This window comes from Eptatretus burgeri, chromosome 3, assembly GCF_056783735.1.
Source record: "Eptatretus burgeri isolate ZD-2024b chromosome 3, Ebu_testis_v1, whole genome shotgun sequence".
Classification (NCBI taxonomy): Eukaryota; Metazoa; Chordata; class Myxini; order Myxiniformes; family Myxinidae; genus Eptatretus; species Eptatretus burgeri.
Genome location: NC_140963.1, coordinates 88,051,795 through 88,069,949, shown reverse-complemented (window position 1 = coordinate 88,069,949; position 18,155 = coordinate 88,051,795). Strand labels below are relative to the sequence as shown.

Below are 18,155 nucleotides of genomic sequence, written 5' to 3'. Positions count from 1 at the left end.
GCCACCTTGCTGTCTGGGGTCTTAAGGTGTATTCTGGGTTAAATAAATGGGGTCTGAAGCCGCCATGTTTTTTGGCCTGCTCAACCAAGCCTTGACTTGGAACAGGCCGCAACGATTTCTTCATGATACATTTTTCTTTTCACTTTCCTCACTCGTATTATTGAATGCCAGTTTATCATAGCTACAAATCAGTGGGTACATTGCGATGCATATAAATGCCCAAAGAGGCATCCTTGGCTTTATTCCATTTGGGCACATGCCATAGCCTTGAGAATCTCTTAAACTAAGCCAAATTACAAAAATTACAGCTCCAGATTTGAACTTAGCAGCAGTTCCGATTCCGAAAAAAAAAGTGTTCATATGTCTAATTCGAACATACTTTGGACATTGCTTGCCAAGCTAGCCGCTCTTATCAGCCATTTCATTGGAATGCTTGCTCGAGTGCTTAAGCCACTTGCTGAGCACCCCAGAGTTGAGGGCAGTGCAGTTCGTGCCCCAATCAGGATGTACAGTCGGCAGTTGCTACAAGGTGGAGTGCATTCTAATAACGCAATTTCACTACAGCGCAAATTTAATTCCACAACAATAACCACACGACGTCATTCTGAGCGAATCATTCACTCACTGCAGACGCTTTTGCTGCACCACATCATTTTGAGCAAGTTGATCGTGCTCCGCATCCTGAGCGAGTGGTTCATACCACTCATAAGCAAGTGGTTTGTGCTCCGTAATCTTCAGCGAGTCGTTCATGCTCCACCGTAATAGCGAGTAGTTCAGGCTCCATAATCCTCAGCGAGTCGTCCATACTCCGTAACCGTCACTGAGTCATCCGTGCTCCATTATCCTCAGCGAGTCGTTCATGCTCCACCATAATACTCAGCGAGTAGTTCAGGCTCCGTAATCCTCAGCAAGTCGTCCATACTCCGTAATCGTCAGTGAGTCGTCCATACTCCATAATCCTCAGCGAGTCGTCCGTGCTCCGTAATCCTCAGCGAGTCGTTCATGCTCCATCATTCTGAGCGAGTCGTTCATGCTCCATCATTCCGAGCGAGTCGTTCATGCTCCGTCATTCCAAGCGAGTCGTTCATGCTCAGTCATTCCAAGTGAGTCGTCCGTGCTCCGTCATTCCGAGCAAGTCGTTCATGCTCCGTCATTCCAAGCGAGTCGTTCGTGCTCCATCATTCCAAGCGAGTCGTTTGTGCTCCATCATTCTGAGCGAGTCGTTCGTGCTCCGTCATTCCGAGCGAGTTGTTCGTGCACCGTCATTCCGAACGAGTCATTCATGCTCCGTCATTCCGAGCGAGTCATTCATGATCCGTCATTCCAAGCAAGTCGTTCGTGATCCGTCATTCCGAGCGAGTCGTTCATGCACCATTATTCTGAGCAAGTCGTCTGTGCTCCTTCATTCTGAACAAGTCATTCTTGCTCCGTCATTCCAAGCGAGTTGTTAATGCTCCGTCATTCGGAGCCAGTCGTTCATGCTCCGTCATTCCGAGCAAGTTGTTCGTGCTCCCTCATTCTGAGTGAGTTGTTCGTGCTTCATTCTGAGCGAGTCGTTCCTGCTCCGTAATCCTTAGTGAGTCGTTCCTGCTCCATCATTCTGAGCAAGTCGTCTGTGCTCCTTCATTCTGGGTGAGTCGTTCATGCTCCGTCATTCCGAGCAAGTCGTTCGTGCTCCGTCATTCCGAGCAAGTCGTTCGTGCTCAGTCATTCCAAGTGAGTCGTTCGTGCTCCGTCATTCCGAGCAAGTGGTTCATGCTCCGTCATTCCGAGCGAGTCATTCGTGCTCCGTCATTCCGAGCGAGTCGTTCGTGCTCAGTCATTCCGAGCAAGTCGTTCGTGCTCAGTCATTCCGAGGGAGTCGTTTGTGCTCCGTCTTTCCGAGCGAGTCATTCGTGCTCCATCTTTCCAAGCGAGTCATTCGTGCTTCGTCATTCTGAGCGAGTCATTCGTGCTTCATTATTCTGAGCAAGTCGTTCGTGCTCCCTCATTCTGAGCGAGTCATTCTTGTTCCATCATTCCGAGCGAGTTGTTCCTGCTCCATCATTCTGAGTGAATTGGATGTGCTTAGTAATTCTGAGAGTCATTCGTGCTTCGTCATTCTGACCGAGTTGTTCCTGCTCCGTCAATCTGAACAAGTCGTTCCTCCTCCATCATTCTGAACGAGTCGTTCGTGCTCTGACGTTCTGAGTGAGTTGTTCGTGCTCCGTCATTCTGAGCGAGTCGATCGTGATGAATATGATCACGACTGCATGAGAAGTTCCAATGTGCGAAGGCAGATAGATAATGTCCTGTAATGTTACAAGGAGGTCTATGACCAGATAATGAAGGCAGCCACTCAAGTCTCCCTTATGAAGTTCTTCAAAAAATCCCAAGCAAAGAAGGCTCCATTTCATCTTTTGAGCCTTCAACTTCAACTGGACAGCCTGTTACACCTGAATTAGCCTGCCACAAGCAATATGTACTGTATCCAACCCCAATCATGACTACACTTATGAAAAAAAATGACTACACTTATGAAAAAGTAATTCATTTAAAAGTTTTTATTTGCTATTTGTTTAATTTATGCATTTTACTGCTTTTTTACCCCTCTGATAAGGATGGTTATGAGACATGTGTTGGTCCCCATGGGTCTGGAACCTTGAAGCAGAATAGCACTAAATTTCTTGACTTTGCAAGAAGTCATGGACTGAGGGTGGCTGGATCATGGTTTCAAACACCCACAGGCTCGTCGCTGTACTTGGTATTCGAACGCTGGTGGTGTGGCAAAGGAGATTGACCATCTGCTCGTTAATGGTTTTTGGAGGATGATCCAGAACTGCAGGGTGTACCAGAGTGCTCAGTTCCTCAAGACCGACCACAGGCTTGTTGTAGCAACTCTGAAGTTGAGGCTTAAATCTGGGAGAATGGTACCATCCCAGCCGAGGGGAGATGTTAGCAAACTCAAGAATGAGAGGGTAGCTGAGGAGTTTGCGAACAGGCTGAATGGGGATTTGGGGGGTCTGGGTGCTTTGGGAAATCTTGATGAGTTGTGGAGTGCCTTAAAGACCACCATCCTTGTTGTTGCCAGGGGGTGTATTGGAACTCACCTTAAGGCGAAGAAGCATTTTCTCTCATGGGACATTGGATACCATTAACCAGAGTCACAGGGCCAGGCTTAATGGCAGAGTGGAGTTGTTCAGGATGGTGAGGCATAAAACTGTACGTGCAATGAGGGAGGACAAGGAGGCCTATGTGCAAGGAATCTGTGAGGGGTGGAGCATCACCTGTGGTCAAGTGATTCTAGTCCTGCTTGCAGGGGAATTTGCACATTGCGTTCCTCCAAGCATGTCCCTAGGTGTACTGCAGTTAGAACGGAGGGTGGGGGCTCTTGACAGAGGAGTCCAAATCGAAGGACGGCCGAGCCGGTAACTTTGAGTAGCTGTACCTGGCTGACCCCCCAGCTGTTGAGTTCGATATCAGGGGTGTCACTATCCCTATTGCTGACCTTTAATCAACTGTGATCCACTTTCGTTTGTTGAAACAGAGGCTGCGGTGAACCGGTTGAAATGGGGTAAAGCTCCTGGGATCTGTGGCATCTATGCTGAACCTTTCAAGGCTGGTGGAAATGCTGTATGCATGTTGTCGCATGCAGTTCTGTGCTCTGCCTGGAATACAGACATCATCCCAACTGAATGGAAGATGGGCCTTGTTGTCACTCTCTGGAAAGGGAAGTGTGATTGCCAGGACTGCAACAACTACAGAGCAGTGACGTTGCTCTCAGTGCCGGGCAAGGTCTTTGCTCAGATAATTATTGATAGGGTTTGCCACCATCTGCTTGAGCACCAGCACCCAGAGCAGTCAGGCTTCACACCAAAGAGGTCAACGACTGACCATAATGCTTGCTCTTTGGGTCCTCACTGAATGCCAAATTTTATCAGGATCGGATCAAAACTCACGGAGCTATGCGCAGGACAGACAGACAGACACACACACGCACCCATAACAAATATCGTGGTCACTGACTGACTCGTGAACCAATACAACTAATAAACCAGGGAAAATAAAACCTACATCATTATAAAGGTCTTTGTCTGAGGATCCGAGGAGTTTCAGTTGTGTGTGTGTGTGTGTGTGTGTGTGTGTGTGTGTGTGTGTGTGTGTGTGTGTGTGTGTGTGTATGTATATATATTTTTATATATATATATATATATATAAATATATATATATATATATATATATATATATATATATATATACACACATACATATATACGTACATACATACATATATACGTACATACATACATATATACGTACATACATATATATATATATATATATATATATATATATATATATATATATATATACATACATACATACATACATATATATATATATATATATATATATATATATATATATATATATATATATATATATATACATACATATATATACATATATATATATATATATACATACATACATACATATACATATATATATATACATATACATATATATATATATATATACATATACATATATATATATATATACATATATACATACATATACATATATATATGCATATTTGTGGACACACACAACTCAACTTCAAAACACACCTTCCACAAGTGTGCCTCGGTGACCAGGTCTTCAGTTGAAATCCTCAGCATCATCCTGTTTCATCCCTTCAACTTTGATACAGTCGGCAAAGATAGGCCAGCAGGGGCCCATATGCCTCCACATTCAGCAAATACACTTGGATGCATGCACCCTTCCCTCCAGTCAGCGAGAATGCAACAACAACAACAACAACTTCCACTCTCAGAATCCACAGCACCAAAAATATATACTGGAGCAACCAACCACCCAATGTTACAACATGCACAACTCAACAATAAAACACAAAACACAAGGCAGAACACACACACACACACACACACACACACACACACACACACACACACACACACACACACACACACACACACACACACACACACACACACACACACACACACACACACACACACAACAACCTACTAACCTCATAACATACACTGCTCAAGTGAACCACCATACCCACATCTCTCCATATCTCTTCCGCACTCAATCACTACCCCTTTTAAGGCAAAAGAAACACCACCCAATCAATCTCAACCTACATCATTCGACCTGCCTCCATAAACTTCCTCCAAATCCAAAGTCAGCTTTTCGATGGCTGAAATGGGGAGGGGAAGTCAAAGATTGGGGGGGGGGCTTTTGAGGGAGGGGGGTTGAAGACGGTGTGGGGAAGGCATTTGAAGACAGGTTGGGGAGGGGTTTAAAACATGGCATTGGGTGGGATAAGTTGAGGGCTTGAAGAAGAAGGGGGAAGGGGAAGACAAATATTTGGGATGGGGGCAGGGAAATGGGAGAAGTGGGTTGAGGCTTTTGGGAGAAAGAGGATTGAGGATTTCTGGTGGGGAGGAGAGTTGGAAACTTGGGATTGGGGACAGTTGAGGACTTGGGGTTGGGAAGAGGTTAGGTTGAGGACTCAAAGCCACATTTTACATTATGCAGAATTTCCGCAGCTCACTGCTCATAACAATAATAATAATAATAATATTAACTAGAAAGTTAATATTATTATAATGTTTATAAATGAACATTATATTCTCCTCTTTCATCCTTGCTTCACTTCAAATGACAACACAGCCGACTCTGCTCGTGAGAAGGCCGGATGCCTCAATTCTGTGTTTGATTCTAAATCTTGGGTCTCCAACCCCTCACTCCCAGTACCCTTCTTTCCCTGTAGTACCCAACTGCTCCTGGACTGTCCCTTCATCCTGAGAAGGTGGAGAAGGTTCTTTCAACCCTTGACTCTGACTCTGCCACTGCACCAGACAGCATCAGTTCTCGTATCCTAAACATGTGCTCTGCTGGTCTTGCACATCCTCTCTCTTCGCCATTTACACCGTCATTTGCTCGAGGTCATCTTCCATCTGCTTGGAAATCCACCAACCTCACTGCACTACATAAAAAGGTGCAAACACTGATCTAAAATACAGACTAATGAGATTACTTCCAATCATCAGCAAGGTCATGGAATCCATCATTGCAGTTGATATGAAATTCTTCTTTTTCTCAAACAACCACATCTCAGATCACCAATTTGGTTTCAGACCAGGTCACTCCACCTTTGACATGCTCCTTCTACTCACCCAACAATGGATGGAGGCCCACAATGTCAGACATGAATTCAGGGCCGTTTCTGGACATATATCATGGTTTCAATACAATCTGGCAACCTGCCTTGCTCTCCAAACTGTATGCCTATGACATCCAAGGCCAACTCCACACATGGCTAACTGACTTCCTCTAACCTCATAGCCAACATGTGGCACTCAACGGAATCCTTTAATCTTCTCTCCCTGTCAAGACTGGAGCACCCCAAAGCAGTGTTCTGGGCCCAGTCCTATTCCTGATCTTCATCAATGATCTATCTGACTAAGTAAAATCCTCTTTATCTTTTTGCTAATCACTCCAATCTGTGCGGTGACATCCCTCATCCTTCAAACAGGCAGATTTCACACTCTTCCCTCTCTTCAGACCTTGAAAAAAAAATCACAAGCTGGTCAAACACTTGGCATATGTCTTTCAATCCTCACAAATCTCATACTCTATCTCTTATGAAAGGTCCGTCGAGCAAACCCCCACATCTACTTTCTTAACAATCATCATCAGTCATTCAAACTCCTGGGTCTCACTATCAGCTCCGATCTTTCTTGGGCAATCCACATTTCAATGTCAGCCGCCAAAGCCATCCTCCAACTGGGCATCCACTGTCATACAAAAGTCCTTCCTTGGCACACCTGAACTCCTGTCCATCTATAAGGTCTTCATCCTCAGCTTGATGGAATACTGCTCTCCCCTCTGAACTGGCTCCACTGCCTCATGTCGTGTTCAGCCTGATGCTGTGGAAACCAAGGCCTTCAAGATCATTGGAATTTCGCACGCTGAAGCTGAGTCTATTAGCTTTTCACTCCACAATCGCAGATCGGTGGTCTCTCTGCCTTCTACCACCTTTCTGGTCTTGCACCCACTGCTCTTTCTGTGCCCTGCCCCCCCCTCCAAGGTTTCTGCAGGGCTCACACGGTACACCATCAACCCCCTTCTGATAAACCTACCGAAATATAGGATCACTGCTCACCTCCACTCATTTGTTCTTCTTTTTTCCTCCCTGTGTAATCAACTTCCATATTCTCTTCAATCTCAGTCTTCCCTCCAGGTCTTCAAGACAGCAGTTCAGCACCATCTCAGATCGTCCCCAATCCAAAACATGGTCTTTTTACACTTATGACCCCCCCCGCCCCAAATCCCTCATAATTTTCCAGTTTTCTTCTTCTTGGAGTTTCCTTCTCCATGCATGTGTGTTTTGCATCTTGTTCTTGCCTGTTCTATCCTGATCCTTTCAGTGTGCTAGCTCTTTCAGGAGACTCAACTATGTATTCGAAAAAACAAAAATCTTTTTGGTTTAAATATTGACATCATTTTCACTGGACCCTTTCAAATGCCTTTTCCAGTCACACGAACTGCCCCTTTAGAGAGGATATTGACAGTTGGATGAGTGCTCTCTGTTACCATCTTGATGGCTGGCTGGGTGTGGCACTAATACGCTGGTGGACCGACAGGATATTTGAAAAGGTGCTGAGCTTAATGGGTCGAAACCTCAATGATGATGATGGTGTGTGGTGTGTGTGTGTGTGTGTGTGTGTGTGTGTGTGTGTGTGTGTGTGTGTGTGTGTGTGTGTGTGTGTGTGTGTGTGTGTGTGTGTGTGTGTGTGTGTGTGTGTGTGTGTGTGTTATGGTCACATATTTGTATTATAGTATACTCATAATGACATCACAAAGTCGGATGAAAAGCAGGAATAAAAAATACAGCTCTAATAAACACTTTTCTTTGGTGGTAGAGGGATAAGAAAGGGAAATGGGACGCAATCTTCATTTCCCCCACCACATAGAGTATTCATTGCCCTGTATGACCCTTCATACAGAGGAAAAAGGAATTATTTTATTAGTCACCCCTGCACAGGCATTTCAATTAACATTAATTTTATGATTATATGGTTCATTAAATGAAATGAAAAGTGATACTTAAACACAGTGAAGATTAAGTCACTTGCAAAAGACCTTAGGTGTCTTGGTGTCTGTCAAGGGGAAAATTATTCTTGCGAATACTAACTATTTTTTTCTTAATATTTATCTTTTTTGTTTAAAACAACGGAGTGAGCTAAGCACATGGTCGCGCATTAATATTCAAATAGAATAAAGGCCTTGGAAATAATTTTGTTGCACATCAGTCTTGTCATGTGGAAAAACCTATTTAAAAGCTGTCAGGGAGACAGAGAATGAAAAAGAGAGTATTGGAGTTTTGGAAATGCAGTTTATCTATTTGCTGTTTTGCCTTAATGGTGCTCATCAGCATTCAGTGTGTAATTAGGGTTGATAGCCAGGGCCGAGTTTTCATGCTTCTCTGGGAATCCGCTTAATGAGGTGGTGAAGGGAGTTGTGGACAAGGGGGCAACGTTTGGGTCTCGTTGGGGGGGGGGGTCGTCCATGTACTTTGCAAAAACCTGAGCCACGATCCCTCGACACACTCCTGCTGGCGAATGGAACAGCAGGAACTTACACTGAATGTTACTTGGGAAATTTGGGCAACACCAAATGAAGGTTATCAGTATATTCGGTATTAATCGTAGTAATAATAATTATAACAATGGCAATAACAACATGAACATCAAAATTATTTTTTCAATTGTCTGTTATTTATTTATCCTTATCATCAGTGCGCTGTTTGTTATTGAACATCCAAACAAAGCAACAGTATCCTGATGCTTTCATTTTCTGATATTTCTCACACTCTGCATTTGTAAAACCAAAGTATCTCATATTAACTTGTTGTTGTTTTTTTTTAAAAGGAGATTCTACTGTAATGCTATCGTTGTCAATACAAGCTTCATCGTCATCAATTATTGTCTTCATATTGCTTCGATATTAATCAGAGACCAGTCTGAGCAAATGACCTTTATACAGTTGTTTGTCCAAAGGTGGGCACAGAAAGCAAGCACAATCATATCATACTCTGCCTTGCCGAGATACACTTTAGTGTTCCTAAGCACCTAAGAGCATGCAAAACATTTGTACAAAGTGCCATGGAGTAGAACTCTCTGCTCCGTGATCGGGCTCCGTTGCCTCATCTGGCACTCATAGATAAGATAAGAGTAGAAAATCCGGGCCATCGTTGGCATCTCAAATGATTCGCTGTCCCAACACCACAGGATTGCTACAGTCTGCTCATATTCAACTGTCTCTGAACTGATCTTCTACCACTTACTCTATTTACCATCTGTCTCAACAGCCACTTTGAGTTAAAGGCACTACTCATGCAACCCATTCATTTTTGCTTCCTTAAGCCCAACTTACCTGCTCATCAGTACTGCTTTCTCTCATTAGCACAACCAAGTTCCTGTTTCTGATCAGTCTAGCGACTCATGCAAGTACTTCAAGGATAATTTATAACACCACTCATATTGAAGTTTGTATCCGACTCTGATTGGTCGGATCATATATGTTGGTCAGTGACCTGTTCACTCGTTTCCGCTTACCCAGTCTCAGAAGGTACAATTCACAGTTCTTTGTTGTTGTTGATGTTGTTGTTCTGCGTTGACATGACCTTAAGCAAGAAGACATGTGGTCCAACAGAATGATGCAGAGGTAGCATACCTTCGAGCTCTCTCGCTGTCCCTTGGGTGGACGATAAGCTGAGTGGCCCATCTGCAAGCATTAGTTAATGAACGTTAATTATTCCAAGGTGTCTTTTGCAAACAGTAGGAAAAGTATGACCACCATCCAGAACAAATTTCAAATCCTTGCCATATTCAATTGAACATCAGATCTGTCCAGGTGGTTTATGAAAGATTTGAGCCAAAACGTTCCCCAGCTGACCCTCCAATAAGGTAGGAACAATCGGGGCTCTTTATGGGGTGTATTAGCTGGCACCTCACCATGTTCAGAGCCCTGATAGAAATGTAATCCTGTTGTATATTTTCAAATGTGTGCCATATATAATAGCTTCCTAAGGGTTCTACCAGGTTGTAAAATGTGCTGCTCAATCAATCAAAAATAATTATGAAGACATGAGAAGTACAACTCCGATTTCCATAATTTTCCATCAAAAGTTAATCTTTTTGAATGCCTCCATTGATGAAGTCGCTGGTGGCATAATATTTTCTGGTTGTCGATTATGTTTGTGCATCCATGCTAATTTTCTCTTTTCTCTGCAACCGCTTATCCGAAAGACATGAAATTTTCACCAGAAGTACGACCCATATCGAATGTTTTAATGGCAATTATGACGTCATAGGTCACGTGGCATGGCAGCCAAAAAGGAAAAACTTTGGACCTTTGCATCTCCGAAACCACTCAATGGAAAAAAAAAATTGAAACTTGACACATGTCAAGGACTCCTCATGGGAAACAATTGTGATTTTTTTTTGATGGTGTCATATGTGGCTTCATTATGACGCCATAATTGCATACGTCGAAGGCTTTAACTGATCAGTATGAAAATTTTTGAGGGTCATTAAGGGCTAAATTGTATGGGAAAAAAAAACCAAACTTGATGACGTCATCGATCACGTGGTTCGGCAGCCATATTATTTTTTTAACATAAAAACCTTCAAAAATCTTCATCTTCAGAACTGCTTGACAGATTGGGGGGAAACTTCACTCACATGTTGAGTTCCCCAGGTCTTGGGGACACTCAAGTGTTCACGAATCATGAATAGGTCACATAGTCTGGCAGTCATGTTGGATTGAACAAAAATCTTTGAAATTTTTTCTCTTGAACCACATCATCAATAGAAGTGAAACGTCACAATTATGATATTTTGATCATGGGGAATATGTGTTTTAAATTTCAACCTGATCAGATGCATGGACTGGCAGCCAGAATTATTTAATATTTTAAATCTGGGTTCAGGGATTTAAATAAAACTTGTTGGATGATGTCATAAATGACTTCATTATGACATCATAATTGCATACATTGAACACTTTATCCGATCAATATGAACATTTTTGAGGGTCATCTTGGGATAAATTGTGGAGGAAAAAAAGATGACGATGTCATCGGTCACTTGATTCGGCAGCCATATTTTCTTTAACATAATAACATTCAAAAATATTCCGACTCCAAAAATGGCTGAACAGATTGAGATGAAACTTTACAGGTATGATCGCCTCTCCATGAGGGGAAAAAAGATCTCCACCTATGACGTCATAGGTCACATGGTTTGGCAGCTATGACTTTTTGAAGAATAAACCTTTAAAAATCTTCTTCTTCAGAATGACTCAATAGATCGAAGGCAAACTCAACCCACATGTTTCCCAAGCCTTGGGGATACAAGGGTGTTCATGAATAATTAATAGGTCACATGGTCTGGCAGCTATGTTGGATTGAACGAAAATCCTAAAAAAAATATTTCTCTTAAGCTGCTTCATCAATCGAAGTGAAATGCCAAAAGTATGATCTTGTAATTATATGGAATATATGTTTTAAATTTCAACGTGATCAGCCACATGGTCTGGCAGTCAGAATTATTCAATATTTTGAATCTGGGTTCAGGGATTTAAATCAAACTTCGTACAAGTATGTATAATCCAAACAAATAAGTATTGGTGTGTGTGTGTGTGTGTGTGTGTGTGTGTGTGTGTGTGTGTGTGTGTGTGTGTGTATGTATGTCCTTCACAACTCCAAAACCATAAAACCTAACAGCCTCAAACCTTGCAAGCACACTAAGAAAACTCTAAGGAAGTGCATGACTGAAAATTGGTTGTTTGGGTGAATTAAAATACCCCTTTTGAAGATAATAAATGGCCTTCTTTAATTATATCCTTTATCAGGGACATCCTCGGTCACCACTGCCTCTGGTGTCTCCGAGGTAACCTCACTGGGGTTTGAAGCCGTCATGGTTTTTTGGCCTGCTCAACTGTGCCTTCATTTGGAACAGCCCGCAACGATTTCTTAATGATAAAGTTATTTTTTCTTCACTTTCTTCACTCATATTATTGAATGCCTGTTCATCATAGTTACGAATCGCTGGCTGCATTCGTAATGCTTATAAACGCCCGGAGACGGCAGCTTTCATAACTTGATTTTGTTTCTGCACATGCGATAATCTCGAGAATCTCTTAAGCTAAGCAGAATTACAAAGTTTAAGCTGCAGAATCGAACTCAGAAGCAGTTCCAACTCCTAAAAACAGTGTTTATTTGTGCAATTCAGACATATTTGACATTTCAGGCATCTTCGGGATGTGTATGTTTAATGTGACAGTTCGATGATTGCTAATCACGTGCCAATCAAGCCGTTTCTTATCAACCGTTTCGTTGGAGTGCGTAAGGCACTTGGCAAGTGCTCGACAATATTCGTACTATCACTGAATACTGTATATCGATCGACTTGAACAAAGTTCAGGGACACTCGCCTGCATTGGCCACGTGTTGTTTTGCAGTGCAACAGGTGGTGGTTGGCTCGATGAAAATGTGAAATTATATTTCCCACGAGCTTTCCCCTTTTTGTTGTTCCATTATATGACCCGCTACTTCAACATCGAAACATATAACAAAACATAATGTGCACATCTCACATCGAGCGAGCTGCGTGATGGCGTGCGGTCTCTCGGGTGGTACCTCGCCAGCTGAAAATATTGTGCCATTTCATTTTTAGACATGGCTTAATTTAACTGTTTGTGCGATGTATTTTCATTATCTACCCATCACTTCGACATTCATACATTAAAAGAAAACAAACAACCTCCATCGACCTCATGTTTGGAGTTCCTCCATGTTGGTTTGAGCAGTGAAAAGCATTGGCCGACATTTTACGGTCTCTTTGGATTGTTATATCTTTGAATTGCATTTTGTTAATTTTTCACTTGAATTCCATATTTAAAGAATGATATTTAAAAGGTAGGCCTTTGTGGTTCTCCTTTTTGTGTTATTTATCTGTGCAGAACTTTGTATGGAACTTGGAACAGGCCGTGTTTGCCAGGCTGGAGTAGAGGCTACTCACCCGGTGATGTAACAAGCTTCGCGGGAAACCAACCATTAACTTTTAAATGTGAAAAAACAAATTTAACTGATGCTTTAATGGAGTCGGATACGCCTGGAACATATGATGTCAATAATTAATGCTCAGGCAACACTCTCCCTTGGTATGGCGAGGATGAAGGTACAGATGTACAGGCACAACAGGTTGTAATTTTTAACCTCAGCAGCGTACAAGCGATCGCATTTTCCTTTGTCCTCGCAACTGTTTCTAAAGCAGTTGGTTATCTTAATATTAATCGGGTTTGCTTTAGAATCATTATAGAGTTTCTTTTTGTGCGTTTCAAAGCTGATAACACCCGATTTCTGAGACGTTTGCCGTATTAACGTGTTTTCTAAATTGCAGAGCCAATGTTTTTTTTTTACCCGTCATATGACGGACAATTGACAGCTATTCATAAATAATAATGTTTATGCACATCTTGAAACTTCTATAGTGCAACGTTGTTTTTTAAATAATTTATTAAATTCCCCCAAAATAAGGGTGAAAAGCTACTCAAAGTTTTTGGGTTGTATACAGTATGTGCTGGAGTTGGTAATCACACTGACTCCAATTTGCCGATGCCGATAAAGGAAAAATTGCCGATATCGGCCAAGTGTGTGTGTGTGTGTGTGTGTGTGTGTGTGTGTGTGTGTGTGTGTGTGTGTGTGTGTGTGTGTGTGTGTGTGTGTGTGTGTGTGTGTGTGTGTGGGGGGGGGTCATAAAGCACAACATTTTCTCTCTGATAGATATATATATATATATATATATATATATATATATATATATATATATATCTATATATATCTATATCTCTATCTCTATCTCTATCTCTATCTCTATCTCTATCTCTATCTCTATCTCTATCTCTATCTCTATCTCTATCTCTATCTCTATCTCTATCTCTATCTCTATCTCTATCTCTATCTCTCTCTCTCTCTCTCTCTCTCTCTCCCCCTCCAAATTCAGTATAACACTCTCCCCCCATCTCTCTTCCTCTTCCACTCTACCTCCTCAGACCCCCTCCCTCCCAGAGTATATTGTGATATGTGGTGAGGCATCGTTCTCCTCCCCCCCCTTCCTCACTTTCCCCTCCCCACTGCCTCCCTTCTTCATTGTGCCGGAAGATGGCTCCTACCAAAAGAAGGAAATGTAGGCGAAGTGAACTTGACAATAAATGACTTTCGAAATCTGCATCCAGAGCAACCTTAACTCCTCAACAGAAAGAAGCAAGACGAGTAGTAAACGCAGCAGCAATGGCTGCATCTAGAGCAGTTGAAACTCCTCAACAGCAAGAAAGAAGGCGAGAGGAAAATGCTACATGAATGGCTGCATTCACATCACCTCAGGGATGCCATGAACAATGATGGAAATGCTGCCAATATTGGCCAATTGGTCATCTTGCCTTCCAGTTTCACAGGTGGTCCCCGCTACATGAGCGCACTCAGAATGCCATGACATATGTGCGAAACGATGGCCATCCTGATCTCTTCAACACCTTCATCTGGAATCCAGTTTGGGAAGAAGTGGCTCATGAACTGATGCCAGGCCCAAAATTTTCAAAAACCCATTTGCAATGAATGTTCACTTTCCATCAACCATTCCTTTTTTCCAATTTCAGTGCCAACTCACCCCTCTCACCCCTCCCTCTCAAAGCAACCATCACACTCTTCTCCCTCCAAGCCTCCCTCTCACCTTTCTCAAAAACTCCCCCTCACCTTTCTCTCTCAACTCTCCCCAATCACCCTTCTCCCACCATTCACCCTCCTCACTCACCTTTCTCAAAGTTTCCCTTCCTCTCATCCACAAGGCTGCCTCCTTCCCTGCCCTCTCACCTCCATCTCATCACTCCACCTCCTCAAATCCTCAACTGCCTTCTGCCCCCTCTCTTGAAACCCCTCTCCCTCAGCACCACAGAACCTTTTCTACTCCTCATCCGGCCCCCTCCCGAGCTATTCTGCAATCCCCCACACTCTTTCAACAACTCTCCTTAACTCCCCCCTCCTCCCTTCTCCTACCCTCCCCCTCCCCTCCACACAAAGCCTCCTCCCTCCTTCTTCATCAACAGTGTGGACCTCAAATATCCAGGGCCTTCGCTCAAACCTTACAGATCTTTCCATACAGGTTGCCACTGACAAACAAGACATAATCTGCCAAACAGAAACTTTCCTCCCCCAAGACGTCTCTGACTTCCAAGTATCTCTCCCCGGTTACTCCCTCCTCCAGTTTGACAGACCTGAGCCTCGTCCTGGTGGAGGAGTTGCTCCCTTCATCAAAGACTATTCCTCACTCTCCATGCACTGCCCTCACTCCCCCACACCCCCAGGAATACCTCTGGCTATGGCTTCCCCTCAACTCCCACCTCATGTTTATATGTGTACTGTACCGTCCACCAAACAGTGATGCCTCCATTTACACCTCACTATCCAAAAACATGGACCAACTTCTATCCTTTCATCTAAACTCTCTCTTCCTCATATGTGGTGACTTCAAATGCCATCATGTCAGTTGGCTGGGTGTGGGTACCTCTCTCACCTGTCAGGGCACTTCAACAAAAGCTTTCTGCGACTCATTGGAACTGACTCAATCGGTCAATTTCCCGACCCAGATCTCAACCAATGGTGCTCTATCTCTTCTGGATCTGATTTTGACAAATTTCCCTGAAAATATCTGCTGTTCTTCCTCCGCTACAATCGGTTCTTCTGACCACGTCCTTGTCAAAGTGGACATCTCTCTGGCTATTATTAGAGAACCACCTCACCACCGTCGAATCTGGCATTTCACTCAAGCTGACTGGCAGGGTCTTCAAGCAGCCATCAAACTTCTAGACTTGTCTCCCATCGCCACTTCCTGCAACATCAACTCATCCTCGGAATTCTTTCAAAGAAACTTGCTCTCCCTCATGCACAGATTTATCCCTTCTCATCTTCAGTTGTCCTCCCTTTCCTCCCGCCCGTGGTTCACTGAAGCTTACAGCGAGGCTGTTGTCCTGCAACAACTTGCCTTCACCTCATAGAGAGTAAACCCAACTGAGGGTAATCTCAGTTCCTTCCACAAAGCTCAGAACAAGTGTGTGTCCACTCTCAGGAGAGCCAAAAAACAACATCTTTCTAATCTCAAATCTGAACTCTCAAACCTGTTTCCCTCCTCTAAATCCTCGTGGCATCTATTCAAGTCTATTTCTGGTGCATGTTCCCCCTCCATCCCTTCCCTTAACTCAAATGGTCACACAGCTGACACTGCACGTGAAAAGGGTGAATGCCTAAACTCCGTGTTTGCTTCTAAATATTTTGTCCCAAACTCATCACTTTCTGCACCCACCTTACCCATCCACACCCAGCTGTTCCTGGACTCTCTGTCCATTTCTCCTGAGAAGGTGGAGAGCTTGCTGTCAAACCTCGACTTAGGTTTTGCAACCGGTCCAGACGGCATCAGCCCACGTGTCCTAAAAACCTGCTCTGCTGCTCTCGCTCACCCTCTCATTTGCTCAAGGTCATTTGCCATCTGCTTGGAAATCAGCAAACATTACTGCTTTGCATAAAAAAATGAAAAACAGATCCCTGCAACTACAGACCAATCAGCCTTCTCTCAATCATCAGCAAGGTTATGAAATCCATCATCACCTCTGACATTAAGTCCTTCCTCTTCTCCAATGGCTTGATTTCCGATCATCAATTTGGATTCAGACCAGGTCACTCTACCCTGAATATGCTGCTTTTGCTCTCCCAACAATGGATGAAGATCCTCAATGCCAGACATGAAATCCGAGCCATCTCCATCGACATATCGCTTGCTTTCGATATGGTCTGGCACCCTGCCCTGCTCACCAAACTCTCTTCCTGTGGTATCCATGGCCATCTCCACTCATGGTTCGCAGACTTCCTCTCCTGTCGCAGCCAATGTGTGGCCCAAAATGGAGTTCTCTCATCCCCTCTTCCTGTCCAGGCTGGACTTCCTAAAGGCAGTGTTCTGGGCCCGGTGCTTTTACGGTTTTCTTCAATGATCTCTCCGACTCCCTGGAAAATCCTATTTATCTCTTTTCTGATGACTCCACCCTCTGCCATACCATCTGTAATCCCTCAGATAGGCAAGCAGCAGCCTCTTCACTCTCTGCAGATCTGGATAAAATCACAAGCTGGTCCAACATATGGAACAAGTCTTTCAATCCTGAGAAATCTCACACTCTCACAATGTCTCTCTGAAAGGACCATCTGGAAACCCCTCCCCCTCACCCCCATCTACTTCCTCAACAATCCTCTTGAAGAATTAATTCCTTTCAATGAAGCTTCTGGGTCTCACTGTCTGCCATTATCTTTTCTGGGAAAGCCACATTTCCAAGCTGGCCTCCAAAGCCAGTCACTGACTGGGCATCCTCCATCATGCAAAGTCCTTCCTTGGCACACATGAACTCCTGGCCACCTAAAAAGCTTTTCTTTTTATAAAGTCTGCAGCCTGATGGAGTACTGCTCTCCCCTCTGGGCTGGTGCTCCCGTCTCTCACCTTTCTGGGCTTGACGCTGTGGAAACCAAGGCATTTAGGATCATTGGTGTCTCCAGTAAAGAGGCTGAGTCTTTGGGCCTCTCCCTCTCTCAACACAGGCAGGTCGGTGGTCCTTCAGTCTTCTCCCATCTCCTCTCCGGTCTCGCCCCCCCCAACTCTGTCTGTGATATGTCCCATCCCCCATATTTCCACAGGGCACTCAAGATCCACCAGCAACCCCCTTCTGGTAAAACTACCAAAATCAAGAATCACTGCTCACCTTCACTCTTTCATTCCTCTTTTTCTCCCCCTTTGGAACAAACTCCCACTATTTCCTCCAGGTCTTCAAAACAGCTGTTCACCACCATCTCTTATCTTCCCCCATCGAAAACCATGATCTTTTCTACCCCCGTTAATCCAACCCAAACCCACCCCTTTCAAATTCACTGCTTTCCTTCCTGAAAGTCCCTGTCACGTAAGGATCTGAAAGTCCCTGTAGTGTCCATCTTGTTTCGCCTGTGTACCCCACCCATCCTTCTCCCTCCAACAGATCTC

The 18,155-nt window shown here is 43.7% G+C and overlaps 1 protein-coding gene across 1 annotated transcript in view; it reads right to left on the bottom strand.

Annotated features, from left to right (window-relative positions):
* Nucleotides 1–18,155, bottom strand: part of LOC147030395 (zinc finger E-box-binding homeobox 2-like) — a 276,269-nt gene that overhangs the window by 190,665 nt on the left and 67,449 nt on the right. The window contains exon 3 of the mRNA XM_085874387.1: nucleotides 9,639–9,807. Within this exon, the coding sequence (XP_085730513.1) occupies nucleotides 9,639–9,807 (169 nt within the window). The remainder of the gene's footprint in view (nucleotides 1–9,638; nucleotides 9,808–18,155) is intronic.